The 15,503-nt window shown below is 39.4% G+C and overlaps 1 protein-coding gene across 1 annotated transcript in view; it reads right to left on the bottom strand.

The window, feature by feature from the left end:
* Window positions 1–15,503, bottom strand: part of LOC103059489 (connector enhancer of kinase suppressor of ras 2-like) — a 259,146-nt gene that overhangs the window by 95,617 nt on the left and 148,026 nt on the right. The window contains exon 9 of the mRNA XM_088151675.1: window positions 4,339–4,485. Coding sequence (XP_088007801.1) covers window positions 4,339–4,485 — 147 coding nt within the window. The remainder of the gene's footprint in view (window positions 1–4,338; window positions 4,486–15,503) is intronic.

Raw genomic sequence — 15,503 nt, 5'->3', positions numbered from 1 at the left:
AGAAATGCATCTGGGCTTGTGAAACCTCACATGAAAGTGAGGACCAAAGCTGACTCCAAGGCAGTGCTTGGTCTATCTCATCTGATCATCACAAAGTCTTTGACTAGAGGCCCCCAGCTGTCCTTTGAAATTGGAGTGGTGCTGGGGATCATTTCAGCAAGGCGTTAATTCTCCAAAGGATAAGGAAGTCCTCTCTCACCTGAAACTCACCTGAAACTTCTACTTCTCCCAGATAGTAGAAATGGGGAACTGCATTGATGCATTCAATTCCTCCTCCCCTCCCCAAATACACACGTATAAGACAAATAGATTTACATCCTTCCGGTTACAAGTGTATAAAACAACATTTATTCACTGTCAACAGCTCAAGCAGGGCTTAAATCATTCTCACGTGGCCGGTCAGATACCCTCTTGAAATGCAAAAAATGATGATGAGTGACAAAGCAGTTCATGCAAGGAGAAAATATTTCTCACTCTGAGAAATCTAAATATATTCTCTCCCACTCATCCAACGATCACTGTTCTATTGTCATCACAATCAGTCATTCAGCAGAGAGACTACCGTGCCATAGACTCACTATAAAATCGCTTGCAGGGCAGAGGATTGGCAATGGAAGGCTGAACATTCTTCCCAGGATTCTTAACTGCAGAACAGGAGATCTCCTCTCAGTTCTGTTTTAAACAGAGATATGCCTAAATGGTGCCCTCAAATCATCCCAAAACTGGCCCAACCATTTGAGAATCCAGACTGGCTGTTTCCAAATACTCCCAGGCATTTGGTGTATGGAATGGGTGATGAATTACATTTCCTGCTCTCTTTCTGACTCACCATTCAGAGCAGCTGCTTCATGGCCTGTCCAATTTTTCCCAGGGCTGGTCCGACCATTAGTCAGAAGGAAGCAGTAACCTGGGCAAAATCTCTCCTAACTTGCTCTTTGGAGCTACAGGTTCATTGCACCTAAGACATACCGTTCTTTGGATGCCCGATAGAAGAAGGGTGTACATTTTTTCAGGGCAAAGGGCCTGACTTGACCTCTGAACGGTGTGCAAGACTTTGTGTTTTCCAAAAGGAGGTGAGGTCAGGACAAAATAGGCTAGGCCACGACAAATTGGATTTGATTTCATTTAATATTTAAATTTCACTAATGTTTAATTTAATTAACAGAGTTAATATGATTGCTCCCACTATTGTGTTTAATGCGACTGAATAATGTAATAATGAGTTTTATCATTTCATTAATTGAAAATGCAATCACTTCTTGTTTTTCAGAAGCTAACCATTCTGTTCTTAGATATGTCTAATAATTATATCAGCTTCTCCGCACACATTAAGAATGACTGTTAAGTGGCCACTTTGAAAAGGCTCTAAGGGCCGTACCCAAAGATTTGGGGGGGGGGGGGTGTGATATGATGAGTCTTGGAGCCTTGCACAGTACACACCTGAAATCTAGTATCATTTGGAGCACTGTGCAGAAAAAAAATGATGGCAAATATTAGATATAATGTCAGGGTTGAGTAAAAAAAAGAAAATCCTAAAAACGAGCTTGGATCAGAGTGCTGTGTTTAATGTTCTTAGAAAGTTCCAAGTTGGGGAAAGCTAGTCTCAAGTTACAATTCTGTCTCTATCAACCCCCTGAGAGCTTTCTCTTCCAAATCATTCTGAATGCTATGGCAACCTGGCAGAGACGGTAGTCAACCGCAATTCATGATAGCTCTGATTGTTTTTATACTGACAAATAAGTAATATTTGTCTTCAAACTCATAATCTTTTGGCCCCAAAACCTGAAAGTAAGCAGGCTGTGAAATCCAAGAGGGATTTAAAATTTCTTCTTGAAAAGAAGAGCTAGAAAGAAAAGGGAGAGAGAAGTCACTGTGATATGATGGAAATGAAGAATAATATGGTTTGATAGTATTGATTTCGCCCAAGAGAGAGAGTGTGAATGAGTAGCAATTGGCTAAGGGCAGCTAGTAGAAGATGCAGGGCTTGTAATTGTATTCTCCCTCTATTTGGAATCCCAGTAATAAAAAAAGATATGAAAAGAAAGTCATTAGATTTATGCCTTCTCCTCTCCAAGGGACGATTAACAGAAAATGTATTGCACTCAATTTCCAGGTCACTGCTGGAGTTGGTAGAACCAGGGGGTAGGTAGGGGAAGAAAACTCTTCCATCTTCAGATCTCATTGTAGCTACTTGGGGCTGCAAATCCTATGCCCATCTGCACAAAGGGGACTTACTTTTGAGTAAAATGTAGAAGTCCCTTATTAATTTCTCAGATGGCTTCTCGCAAACACAGTTCATAAAGGAGAAGAGGTCGTGCTCAGAACAGCAAGTCACGGAAGCACGGAGGAAACTTTATGATACAGCGAGTGGACCCAAAAATTCAAAGAATAAATGTACCAAACCCATTTACTGGATATCAGTGGATATCTGGGAAACTGTCTAGATCAGTGTTGTCCAAACTTGGCCACTTTAAGATGAGTGGACCAACTCCCAGAATTCCCCAGCCGGCATGGGGAATTGTGGGAGTTGAAGTCCACACATTTGAACATTGCCAAGGTTGAAAAACACTGCTCTAGGGAGCCATTGTGGTGTCTATAATTCTAATAAGATACTTATCATGGTGGGGCAACTTTTGGGAGGGGTCAACAGTCACATGTGAATTCTATAGAAAGTGTTCGACCATTTGTGACCGATGCTTTAAAGTTACCTCCTAGAATGTAATGGTATGTGGGAATGACCTTGGGAGACTGGAAAAGAGATGCTGCCTAGGGAATGGTCTGAGAAGAGGGAGCATAGCCCACAGCTGCATAGTGGATGGAGCAAGCGGCTCAGAAAAGACCCTCCCTAATTTCTCAGGAATAAAAGAGACAGCAGGAGAATTGTTCTTTCAGACATGCAAGATTCTGTTAATGTAGCCTTACAATAAAGTAGATTTAGCTCATCTGGTCATGTTTCCTGCCTGGTCTATCTGGGAGGGCTGGCATAGAATCAGGGACACCAGACCTGGGCTGCAAAGATCCAGATACCAGCAAAAAAGTTAGAATTCTGTGGCATTCTTTGCTGCCATCTACTGGTCATCTGGTGTTCTGTATCCCCACTAGAATGTCTCTGAATGAATACTTGTCCTAGGCCTTCTAAGAAACATTAAATCATGGTAAACAGTGGCCACAAGAGACAGCATTGTTGCCCCCCCCCAAAGAGAAACAGTCACCATAGAAAAAACCACCCCCTTCCCCCAAACGCATCTCAAGTAAAACATATGGGCACAAATGGGAAACTTTGATGAACTTTTCAAATGTACCCAATTGTTTCATTTCAGGACAAATTCAAAGTAGCTCAGATAGGCCCAGTTCTATTCAGTTTCCCAGGAGCTGAGAAACACACCCACCTCTATTTTCCTGAATAACAAGCATGGTTTATTTGTGAAGGCAGTTAAAAAACATTTGTTTCTTTACTGAAGTTGGAAAAGAACTAACTTGGAAATGGCTAACTTGGCTACGTGTAGCAGTCTAGGCATAAGTCATTCTTCAGGTATTTAGCAGGCTCTTGCTCGATAATAGAGTTTTGGGGCAAAGTAGAAAAAAAGAGGAAAACTCTAAATCAGTGTTGTCCAAACTTGGCCACTTTAAGATGAGTGGACTTCAACTCCCAGAATTCCTCAGCCAGCCATGCTGGCTGGGGAATTCTGGGAGTTGAAGTCCACTCATCTTAAAGTGGCCAAGTCTGGACAACACTGCTCTAAATGGTGAAAGCACAGGAGGGAATGTGCACACTCACAAGGAAGTAGGGTGTAATTTTTCTTCCCTGGGGGCCCAACAAGCCCTTGAGTAGCATACTGAGGGCCCCACTCCAAAAATAGATAGCATCATCTTTTATTGTAATTTACATACCATTTTCTCCAATACACAACTACACTTCTGTCTGATTTTGAAAATAATATTGGCAACAGTAGAACATAATATATTGCTTTTGTTTCTTCTGTCTTTCAGATTTTTAACACTATTAGCCGCCCAGAGTCCTTAACTTGAGATGGATGGCCATATACATTGAATAAATAAATAAAAGAGTTACCAATTTAACTGTATTGTACATTTGCTCATTAATGAAATCCCCTAATCCAAAAGTTGAGATAGGGATAATGAAGGTTCATTTGGGGACTCTATCAGCTTACGGAGTTGAACGACTATGCTACAAGGGACCCTCCCATTGTTGCTTCGTTACACTCCATTGTTAACGAGGATTGTTGAAAGGGCCCCCTGAGAAACAGAAAACAAGAGCCAGTTGACACACCTTTCAGAGTTTACCAGAAAGAGAAACAGCCCCAAATGTCATCTTACCTGGAGAGCAAGAGGTTTCCACCTGACGTTCTTTAGAAGCGCAGGAGCAGAAACAAGCGTATTCTGAGGTCGCTTCTTCAACGTTAAGATCACTCCATTTGGGTCTTCACGCAACGCATTTACAAGATTCTTTAATTGCCAGCCAACCTGAAGAGAAATCCCATAATGGAATTTTGAAAGGTTGTTTTCCCCCTCTCTTTATTTAGCTTTCTGACATCATGGCTGCTTTTATTTTGATATGGTGAACAATGGATTCTCTAGGATTGACTTTACGTTACAAATAAATCATGTAATGTAGTGGTTTGGGTTGCAAAAATCCAGATGGCCACTAGATGGGAGCGCAGGATTAGGGTTCTGTATGTCTTTGCTTCCACCTGATGGTCATTTGGATGAGTGCATTGATGTGTGCTTCTGTGTTATATGTATAAGACATGATCAGAATCCCTCCTGCTATTCATTAAAGCAGCTTCTCCTTTTTAGCCTGAAAAGAGTTGTGGCTGTTTTAACACTTGCATTATTATTTACCCATCAACTCTTTAAAGCAGCCACAGCTTTATTTCAGATTTGTGTAGAAGCCTGGGGGGAAAAAAGGGGGCTGCTTTAACAAACAGTAGGAGGCCCGACTTTTAAATACTTTTTACAACATGCATTGCCGCAATATAGATGTCATAGATCACTCTTGGCAAGAGTTATGTAGCATCTGTTAAGCACTTTGTTCCTTTCTCTTTAAGAGAAAAGGTAATATTTGCTTATTTTAATTTTTTAAATAGGGCAGTATTGTGATAAACAATCAATTGCAATAAAATTACTTTTTAAAAATAAAGACAGTGATGTACCATTCTAATTTTTATACCCTCTAACAAACTGAATTATTGCTTTTAATTATCTTTTCTACTGAAGGATCAGTCTGTTTCACTGGAGGATTTCTAAGCAGCAGCTTCAGAATAATTACAAAATGAATCTTTGTGGTTGTAATAGAATCTGTTAATTTGGGGGTAGGGGAGCAATGGAATGGGGAGGGTGCAGAAGTGAAGTGTGCTTGCATATTACAGAATAATATTGGTGCAATTTCTTCAAGGTGTTTAATTAAAGATAAAACATCATTTATTTGAGCTATGGAAAAGTCCACAGAGGGGGAACTGTAGTTGTTAAGTTATTGCAAGTGATAACACTATTTGCAATCAAAGCTCCAGTAACACACACACACACAAGGGCCACATGGTTGTCCTTCTCTGCCTTGAAACTTAGAGGTGTTCTGTTTTGGCTTAAGCATTTTTTTTTTTAAGAAACCCACCCCTTTATTTTCTCATGTGGAGGACCCTTTAAATTTACAATAATAGGAAAAGCTCTCCTTTCTTTGTTCTCATGAATAAACATTCCATCTTCCTGCAAAATGCAATGTTTAAACAATGTTTCGGAAAAGCTGTTAAACAGTTGGAATGTATAAATGAAGCAGACAAAACAGAGAAGGTTTCTATCAGTACTCTTCATGGGACATTTCCAGAAGAACCACTGAAGCGTTCAGGTGATTGAGTTTGGAAAGATGGGGGGTAGAGGAAGAAGAGGCTCCTTAGCATGGCTTAAAAGCCCACTCTGGGATCCTTGCAAGAAAAACACACCCTTTCCACCTTAATTCTCTTTAATTACTGGCCAGGGACAGCAGGAGAACTACCATTCATGATTGCAGCTCTCAGGACCAGTCCTGATCAGTATTTGGATGGAACTCCATTATATGTTCCTTCTTCATTTTTCTGTCCCTCCCTAGTAGTTAGTTAGCCATGGAGTCTTAGTCTTCCATGGAATTTCTTTGGGAATCTTTCTTTCAGGTAAGGGACCAGAGCCTGCTATCCTGAAGATCTTTAGACAATCAACAATCCAAGCTATGGTCAGGTGTTTGTTTTTTTCCATCTCTCTTTTTTTCCTGTATTCCTTCACTCTTTGAGGTCCTCCGAACACAATTCTTCTTATACAGTACACAACTAGTATCATTTTGGACTATTCAAGCATATATCATGAATTCATTATTACTATATGAATGTTATATTGCTTGATCATAATAATCTGGCCAATACTGAGAACATAGTCACCTGTGGGAACTTAAGGAAAGGAATTCGTACCTTTGACTTGCTATTTAATTTTTGTGAGTTTTAAATAAATCAATAGTGACTAAGCTTTCTCTTAAGTCTGTGGCATGGAAATTGCTACAGAAATTGGAAGACACTGGTAGATCCACATTTTGTGTTAAATCAGAAGATGGTTTCCTTAGTTTTGGCTTAGCACAATGCATGGACTAAGCCATTTGGCTTGTAGAACCATGACTTAGCATTAGATGTAAAGAAGGTCATTGCCATTTATTCTGACAATCAAATTTCAAAGAAACCTTGGCTTAGCACAATATATGAACTAGGACCCCAACATACCATATTGTTTAATACTTGTTCTCCATGTCAGTATTGTACCTTTCTTACTGCGATATGACTTGGGAGGTGAATTATACAGTCTGTGCATTTCACATTACCTTTGAAATCCAGGAAGAAGTCCTGATTCATCAGGTTTCATTTTACAAACATAACTGCAAGATGCCAATTGTAAGCAGAGGTCCAATTAATCTTTGTTTCAGACAGTGCTCCCTTAATCTGAGTTTGCATGCCAATGATTGTTTGTTCCGGGTGAAGAGGAGACACCTCACTATTGGCTAGCCTACTGGGTGTTACACTGAGCTGTCATGAAATATAAGAAGCCTAATATACTTTGATAGATCAGCTCCATGGAAACCTTCTTGGCTCCCTCCATGTCAGGTTCAGCCCAAAGAACTCCAAGAGACAATGCAGATACAGCTCTGTTGCGTTTATTAGCTACCACCTCCAGACATCAATCTCCCCAGACTGGAACCAAGTTCCCAAGCCAGCCAGCCAGCCACAACACCGTGAATTCCTCAGGGAGGGGCCAGCCTCATCTTCTTGGACTTCCCACGCTCCTGCTGGGGGCTAAGAACACGCTTATCTCCCTGAGCCTGGCCTTCATAAGTCCACTCCATCACACTCCAACTTCTTTATATGAGGTCCTTTTGGGAAAGAAAACAAGTGACTTCCTCTTTGAGTGCCTCATCTCATACCCACAATAGATCTAAGGACATTTCTTCTAGCCTTCTCAAGTGTTTGTTTCAGTCCTCCTGCCCTTGTCAGGAAGGTTTTATGATACTCACTAGGTGAACCAGGATACCTATTGGTTTGATGATACTATGTCATTTCCACCATGCAAATATCTGGTGGAAGTTGGCTGATCCACTGAGGAGGACATGAACACCTGCAGAATTCAATATACAGATTTGGTGAACTGGCTGGAAATATGGATGCTCCTAACTAGGGATGTGAAAAAAAAATTCACCACAAATCCTTTTGAAAACAGACTAGTAATGACCATTTTAGGAAGTGCCAAAGAAGAGAAGATGCTGTGAAAATAGCCCAGCCATGCTGTACATGCACTGAGATTTTTAAAGGTTAAAGGAAGCTGGAGGAAATCCTTGTCTCTTTATCTTAAAAAAAGGCAAGTGCAATTCTTCCTTCCAGTCAGACAGATTTTACTTGAAAAAAAAAAATCCTTAGAAAATAAGGCCAGATGGAAAAAGCTGCCCTGTCAAAGCAATAAAAGAAGGAAGGAGATGTTTCAGGATCTGCATACCCCTATTCCTGAGAAATAAAGATGTAGTCTAAAACAGGAGAGAGAAAACATTCATACAGATGCAGACAATCTCTACAAAGGGTGCTTTGCTTTGCAAAATTATTACTGACAAGAAATGTAACGTTCTGCAGTACACAGTTTACACCCAGTCCTTTTGTGATGGATTTAACCTAATTTAGAACTGGATTATAATCCTAAACGTATTTTACCAGGGAGAAAATCACAGTGAACACAGTAGGATTCTGAGCCAGTGAGCACAATCCTACCCAATTATCAATACTGACTTTGCTCACATAAGTTCTCTTCTCTTCCTCCAGGCAGAAACCCAATCATTTCTGAGATGATTACTTTAACCTAGAAAATGTCTTTGGCTATAAATGAATCTGGGGTTTATTTCTAAACCATCTCCCTCTCGTCTCTGCATTTAAGTTAGGTACTGAAAAAGAGTCTCATTCTCTTGACATTTAATCACAACCTGGAGAACCAGCTGCACTTTTGAAAGCTGGATATAAATGTTAAAAACTGAGAGCCTCGGCAAATTTCACTAGCTCCTTCTTGCAGAAGAATGCTAAATAATTAATGTCCCAAAGATAAATTGCTCTAAGAGGAAACCTTAATGAAGGAGTCATTAAAAACTAAAAATATATGTAATTGAGGCCATCCTGTCCCAAGTGTCAGTAGAATGAAAGCTCTTAAAATGTTATTGATGATATCGCTGAGTATTGTATTTGGGCAGAAATGGAAAGATTACATCATGATAGACTGGCATGCTTGACAGAGAATGAAAAATTAGGCACACACCGGCATTGCCTTCAAAAGCAGGAGTCATTTCAATAGCTGCCTTCAAAGTTAAGACATAGCAGCACCTTGATGCTACAAACACACAAGGCTTCTTCATAGAGGAGGACTTACATGGTTCTCAACACAAAGCAGAATCACAAGGGAACAGATGGCCTAGAGATATGTCCTAATACCATTTTCCAGACCAACGTTGCATCATGGCAACTACAAGCATTCAGGGATTTATGCTTTTCACCACCAAATCCTCAACAAGAGTAGCAGCAAGGATGCCAAAGAGAAGCTTAAGTCTTCCAATGTCATACTCATTTGGCATCACAAGACATCAGAGTCCTATTCAGGTGAAGGAGGCACAGCCATGGATTCATGCTGATCGGGGCTTTCTTAGGATTCTAGGAAGCATAGTCAAAGTCAGGAGACATAGGACTCCAGGAAGGGTGGGACAACCAGGGTGGCACCTTAAATTCTCATTTGCTATCTGGAAGATGTTGATGTAATAGCCCCCATAGGCCTGGGCATTTCCTCTGCTGCTCAACATAATCTCTCTGAATGCTGGCATTGCTAGGGTAGCTTCCTTGCCCAGCTCCAACATCTACAATGTACAAGGTATCAACTAAGGATCAACCTATGAGTTGCTACCTATTATGGGGCCAAAGTGGGAGTTATAAGGCAGTTGTCTTCAACATAATCTGAACCTGGAACCCACTTCCAACAGGAACTGGATAAATGGGACTCAATTATATTTGTATCGTACGGCTACTAAAAGACAAGGATTGCAAACTCGTGTGGGGAGGGGAAGAAGAAGATGGCGAATGGAAGTTGTATTTATTTTTATGCTTCTGAAATGTTCAAGTGTGTAGTTTATCTTGTCTAGGAATCTACACATTGGCCTAAGAAATTACTAACAAAGTTTGTTATAGGGATGATGTTTGAGATGATTAGCAATAGCTTCTCCTCCTCAAGTCATGACCTAACATTTGCAGTTTTGTTACTCAGAAGAAAATTTAAAACAAAAACAGGCTAAATCTCTTAGATATCCATGTAAGACAGGAAGCATTTCAATATATTGGAATGATTCAGAAAGGGTCCAAAATTTGAACATACCAGTTATCCCAAATTTCTTTGTTTCCTCCATTTTAACATGCAATGAATAAATAATAAAAACAAATCAATGGTTAAAACGGTTTGAATTAAAAACAACTAATGCCTTGGGAGCAAAAATAAGCTTGTTGAAAACCCCCTCTGCTATAAACAAAATTATAATATTAATATATTAAAAGGCCTGGCAGGATCAAAAGTATCAATGACCTGTGGCCAGAAAGGTCATAATGGTGCCAATCGTGGATATTGGGAATATTTTATCTACCACTTGCTGAACCTCAGTGAGGTAAAGGCACTTGTAATTAAATGTATTCATGGATTGGGAGCTGAAACGAAGCATATATTTTACATGATTCCCATCTCAGATGATAAATAGCCAGTCCTATTACTGTGATTAGAAAATGAGAAGATCTATAGGGCAATGCATACTATTATGAAGAATTAATGAGTGTAATTCTAGCAGTCTGGCAGGTGGGTTGATGAGGATTAAGCTGACTGACAAAACAACAACAACGTCTGGTATTGCAGTCATATTTCTATAGATAAATTTGAAATGGAGGAGACAAAGACAGCTGCCACTCAAAGAGTATAACACTCATCAAACCCCCAATAATCCGTTTAGATTTATAGGGTGAAAAATATATCAGGGTTGTGTGTGGGTGTGTATTTTGACTGACCTTTAAAGAGACATATCAAGAAGTCTAAAAAGAAACAATAAGAAGGAATAGAAAGTAAAATTAAAATGAAAGAACAAGATACGGTCAGGCAGAGAGGGCACGTTGCGGACCCCGGCAGTGAGAGAATGTCGGCTGGCGGGGCCCAGGAGGAGAGCCTTCTCTGCTGTTGCCCCCACCCTTTGGAGTATTCTGCCCCCAGAGGTGCTGTGGGTCCCCACCTTCCTGGCTTTCTGGAAAGGATTAAAGACCTGGCTCTGTCAGCTTCCGTGGGTGACAAGAATCTTACCCAGTCCTGGGGGTGGCTGGCGCCTTGATGATGCTCCCCGAGATACTGCCAATTTTAACATCTACCCTTGGATTTGATTTATTTTCTATTTATTTAAAACTGTTTTTACATTGTATTTTAATGGATTTTATCTTTTCTGTACACCGCCCAGAGTTGCTTTTTAATAAGATGGGCTGATATGTAAATAAATGAAAATAAAATAAAAATAATAAATTCCATCCATATTAGTAAAAACCTCTTCTGCTTTTGAGATCTCATAAAATTAAAAGATAGACTCTATACACTGAGAACCCCAAATTTGGCATGGGCTAAAAATCCATGTATTCAGTAGTAATCTAGGAACGGTTTCCAGTTCCAACCTGTGTCGGATTCACTTGTATGACACAAAGCTATTCCAGACATTGAAGCATACGTCCACATTCATTCTTCCATTGGGGGATCCAGTGACCTTTCCAGTAAAAAGCCTATAGCATCCATGCAGCAGTGGGCATGTACAAAGCTAATTCAGTATAATTTGAAGGGACATAGGGTTATTAAAGTTTAATAAGATTGCCTACTGAAATGGGAATTCAACTTTTAAGACCGTTTCATTGGGATAAAAATGGGTGGTTCAAATGGTGGATCTCCTCCATAGAAATCCTCCAGCGCTGACAACATACAGTTAAAAGAAAAAGCTGCTTGAAGAAACTGTTAATTCACTAGAGTCAAAGTTTAATGGCCTTCATTAAAATTAAAAATCCATTGCATCTTCTGTTAGGCCAGCTGCTTTGGCTCTTCTCAACTGTCAAATTAGCTGGCAGCCATTTCTTCCTGATATCTGAACTCTTGCTTGGGAGAAGAATGGAAATATCAAGAACAGCCTCCTGCCCTTTCGCTTTTCTCCTCTCCTCTCCTTTTGCTGTTGTTGTTTTTTTTCATATGTGACATACTTTTAAATTGTTCTAAACTGGAAGGAAGGAGCTTTTGTCTGAAACAAGCAAAATAAATGAATAAATAATGCTCTTTTTTTTTTTAAGAAACAAACATATTCACACTAGCTTATAAACTTAGGTTGGCTACATTGGATCAGTATCATTACAGTAATGAATAAATAACAGGACTGTCAACTCGAAAGAGTCATCGTCTTCCGGCAATGTACATAATAATAATGATTAATGTATTGTTTTTCTTTCGACAGGGTCACAATGAGCCCAAATATATCCCAGAAAAAAAGTTCATATGGAATATTTTAAAGATATTAAATTCATGCTGATACCCACAACGGAGGAATGGCTGGTGAAGATGACGGAATTAGAGATCGCCAAATTGACTTGTTTGATTAGAGAAAGGACAATAACTACATTTGTTAGTGACTGGAAACCCCTTATGGACTTTTTGCTGAAAAAGAGAAAAGAAATGAACTTGTGATTGATGGGTTTGAAGATTAGAAAGGGTAGACTATGGAAAGAAGGCAATGATGTCATAACCTTGGAGACAGAAGGTAAAATATAAATGTACTTGTAACTGCTGTTAAGAAGATCAGAAGTTGCTTCTTTTTAACTTTTTATTTTCTTTATTTTCTTTCTCTATTTCTTTCTTTGTACTTCTTTTCGCTTACTTATTATTTGACTTTACCTTCCTTCCTTTGCTCTTTCAAAATCTGTATTGTTTTTATTCTTTAAAAAAAATGATACATTAAAAAAAACGCATGCTGGAGACTCCTTCAGCAGTTGTTATATTATCGTTTCAGCTTATTTACATTACTTTGGCAAGGTAACCATTATTAAACTAAAATCACCGTGGGTACGCTATTTGAAGAAGCACATTTCCATAACTGAATGTTTGCTGCTAACAATGGCATTTGCTCACCTTGAATATAAAAGAGTGTCCTGTTATTCAGAAAGCACATTCGTGGGAACAAAATTGCATCTGAGATTGGCGGCTTCTTCCATGCGCTCCAAGAAAACAGGAGCAAGGCAGCATTGAGGCATTTTGGAGTATTGCAAAGGGTTCCTGGCCTGAAGCAAGATATCTGCCCATACATTGCTCCTGAAATGTGCCTGCTGATTGACCACCACAAGCCCCATGTCCCAGTGATTCCCTAGAAAGCTATTTTCAAACTGCTTTGCATCATCTAAGAAGGGAAGGGTAAGTAAGGTGCTAATTCTTCTGTCCTTGCTAAAATTACATTTGCTGCAAATGTCAGGGCAGATGATCCCCCCCTCCTCCGCTCAATTAGGTATTATTACAATGCATATTGTACTTTCAGTGGGGGCTGGTGACCAGCATGGGGGGGGGGGGAACATCCTGGTTGTAGCATGAAAATGCAGCAGAATGGTATTTCTACAATCGAGGTTATGAAATTAACCATTTAACAGCTGTGGTGCTATATAATGGAAGAGATCGAGAACATAGGATAAAAGGATGGCATTAAAAAGACAGATTCTAACATTTGCCTTTCTGTGGATTTTACAGATTTGAATAAAGTCACTGCCGCTGGTAGTGGGCCTTGTCCATGCCAGGAAGAATCCCCCCCCCCATTTTTTAAAAAGTAAAATCTATTATTGAATTGCATATTAAATACCTTCAAGTTGTTTTGCATAAAAGTAGCAGAAATTGGAAGGCACTTGATGTATTATTGCACTTCATATAGGTTCTTTGTGAATTTGCATCAGAATTGATTGCCTTTCAAGAATCATCTTTAAAAATCAGAAGTTATTTTTAGCTGGGTAATATTTTGGCGGTTGGGAATCGTGCTGAAGAACATAGGAAATAACTTTCAATTGGTATTCAATTACTTCCTGAATTTGAAAAGATGCAAATTCAGTAAAATTGGAATTTCCTTTCTGGGGTATATGATCTCACTGCAGGGATATAACTTGGCTCTAATAATGCATGAATAATTTTAAAAACACAACCTCCAAGTGCTGTATAAACTTGGTATTTCTTTGGGGGGCTTAGTTCAAGGTAAGCAAAATTCATTGCTGACAAGGCATCTATTGTTATACTCCTGGGGAACTGCAGCTCTGAGGACTTTTAAATTTTATTTGGGCAACAGATGTACAAGTTAATTTTGAAGATCTGAAAAGCTTGGTCTGATTGCTAAGAGTCTTGCACTTGAAATGCCAACAGAAAATAAATAAAATAGCATTCATATTAAATGACCGATACACAAAGTGAGTTCACAATGAATTTTAGGTAAAGCTGTCTTAAACTTATATGCATGTGAGGGTTAATTTCTGGATAATTTCTATGATGAATCGTAACTCAGGGCAAAAGAGTTATTTCTAGGCCTATACATGGTCTTACAACTTTGCTATCAGTCCAGAAGTTTATCATAATTTGGGGGGGATGCTTAATTGAAGTTTCAAAGTCAAAGCCAAATTTAAAGGTTGTTATCAGCTAATGCTGAGTAACAAATGCCACTACAATCTGTGTTAAGGAAAGCATAAACACATTATGTGCATGATACTTTAGTAAAAGTTAATATATATAAGTAAAAAATATATAAGTAAAAAAAAACAGCAGTACATTTTGGATTTATTGAGAAAGCCAGTGGGCTATAGGGCTTTTCATCATCCTTGAACGTTTATTGGATGAAAGTCTTCCGAAAGAGAAGCAAACATGGGAGAAACTATCATGAGTAAAGTAGGCTTGCTCGGTGGTGAGTTGGCCAAAGGTTGTGTGTAAAAAGTCATTTGTTGTACAATCCCATCTCCAGACATTTGCATCCACCATGGTTCCTCATATTTCCTTTAAAACTTAGGGGAAGGAATCAAGAGGAAATTTGTCTTGTTTTTCTTTCCTCAATATTAGTTCTGCTGTCACCACTAAGGGAGATTCTGGGAAATAGGATGGAGATATTCACCTTCCTTGGGAGAACATTCAGAGAAATAATCTACCCAATTTTTCCACCAGAAATCTGGTCTAGAATTTCAAAAGAGCATTTGTGATTGTATTCCACAAGGAATTAAGAGCAAAGCTAAGCAGGACTGACCCAGTGTCTCAACTAAGACACTGGTGGGCTTTGATCTATTGTCAGCTATCACCTAAGAGCAATCAGTACAGCGGACTGCAGAAAAATAGATGAGAAATTTTAAGGATGGGTTTCTCACCTTGCTACTTTTCTTCTGCCTTCCCAATCTTCTTTCCTCACCTGTCATGTCTTTTAAGACTGTTAGACTGACAGCAGGAATTTTCATGATATTCTGATTTTTGTAAGCCTCCTCAAGGGTTTTTTTCCCCTTGTGTGTGTGCCTTCACGTCATTATTGACTCCTGGCAACTTCCTGGACAAGTCCATACAATTTTCTTGGCAAGATTCTCAGATGTGGTGTGCCATTGTCTTCTGAGGCTGGAACAAAGTTAGTCAGCTGGTGTTGTGCCTAAGGCGGGACTAGACCTCATGGTCTCCTGGCTTCTAGACTGGTGCCTTAAACCATTACACCAAACTGGCTGTCCCTTGAGGTTTTAAGCATGGTTAAACATTTTAAAATATATAAAGAGGATCCTTCCTTACTAAATCTTTTTACCACAATAGCAGATGCAGGCCAGTCCTGTTCTTTACACCTCCACCACTCACACTGGCATGTGTACATCTGAACAGTATGAGAAACAGGCTTTCTGCGTGCAGAACTCCATCAT

This window comes from Python bivittatus, unplaced genomic scaffold (assembly GCF_059951505.1).
Source record: "Python bivittatus isolate LINGU-HERP-01145 unplaced genomic scaffold, Pbiv_v1 ctg000670_np1212, whole genome shotgun sequence".
In the NCBI taxonomy this organism is placed as follows: Eukaryota; Metazoa; Chordata; class Lepidosauria; order Squamata; family Pythonidae; genus Python; species Python bivittatus.
This window is presented reverse-complemented; position numbering and strand designations above follow the sequence as displayed.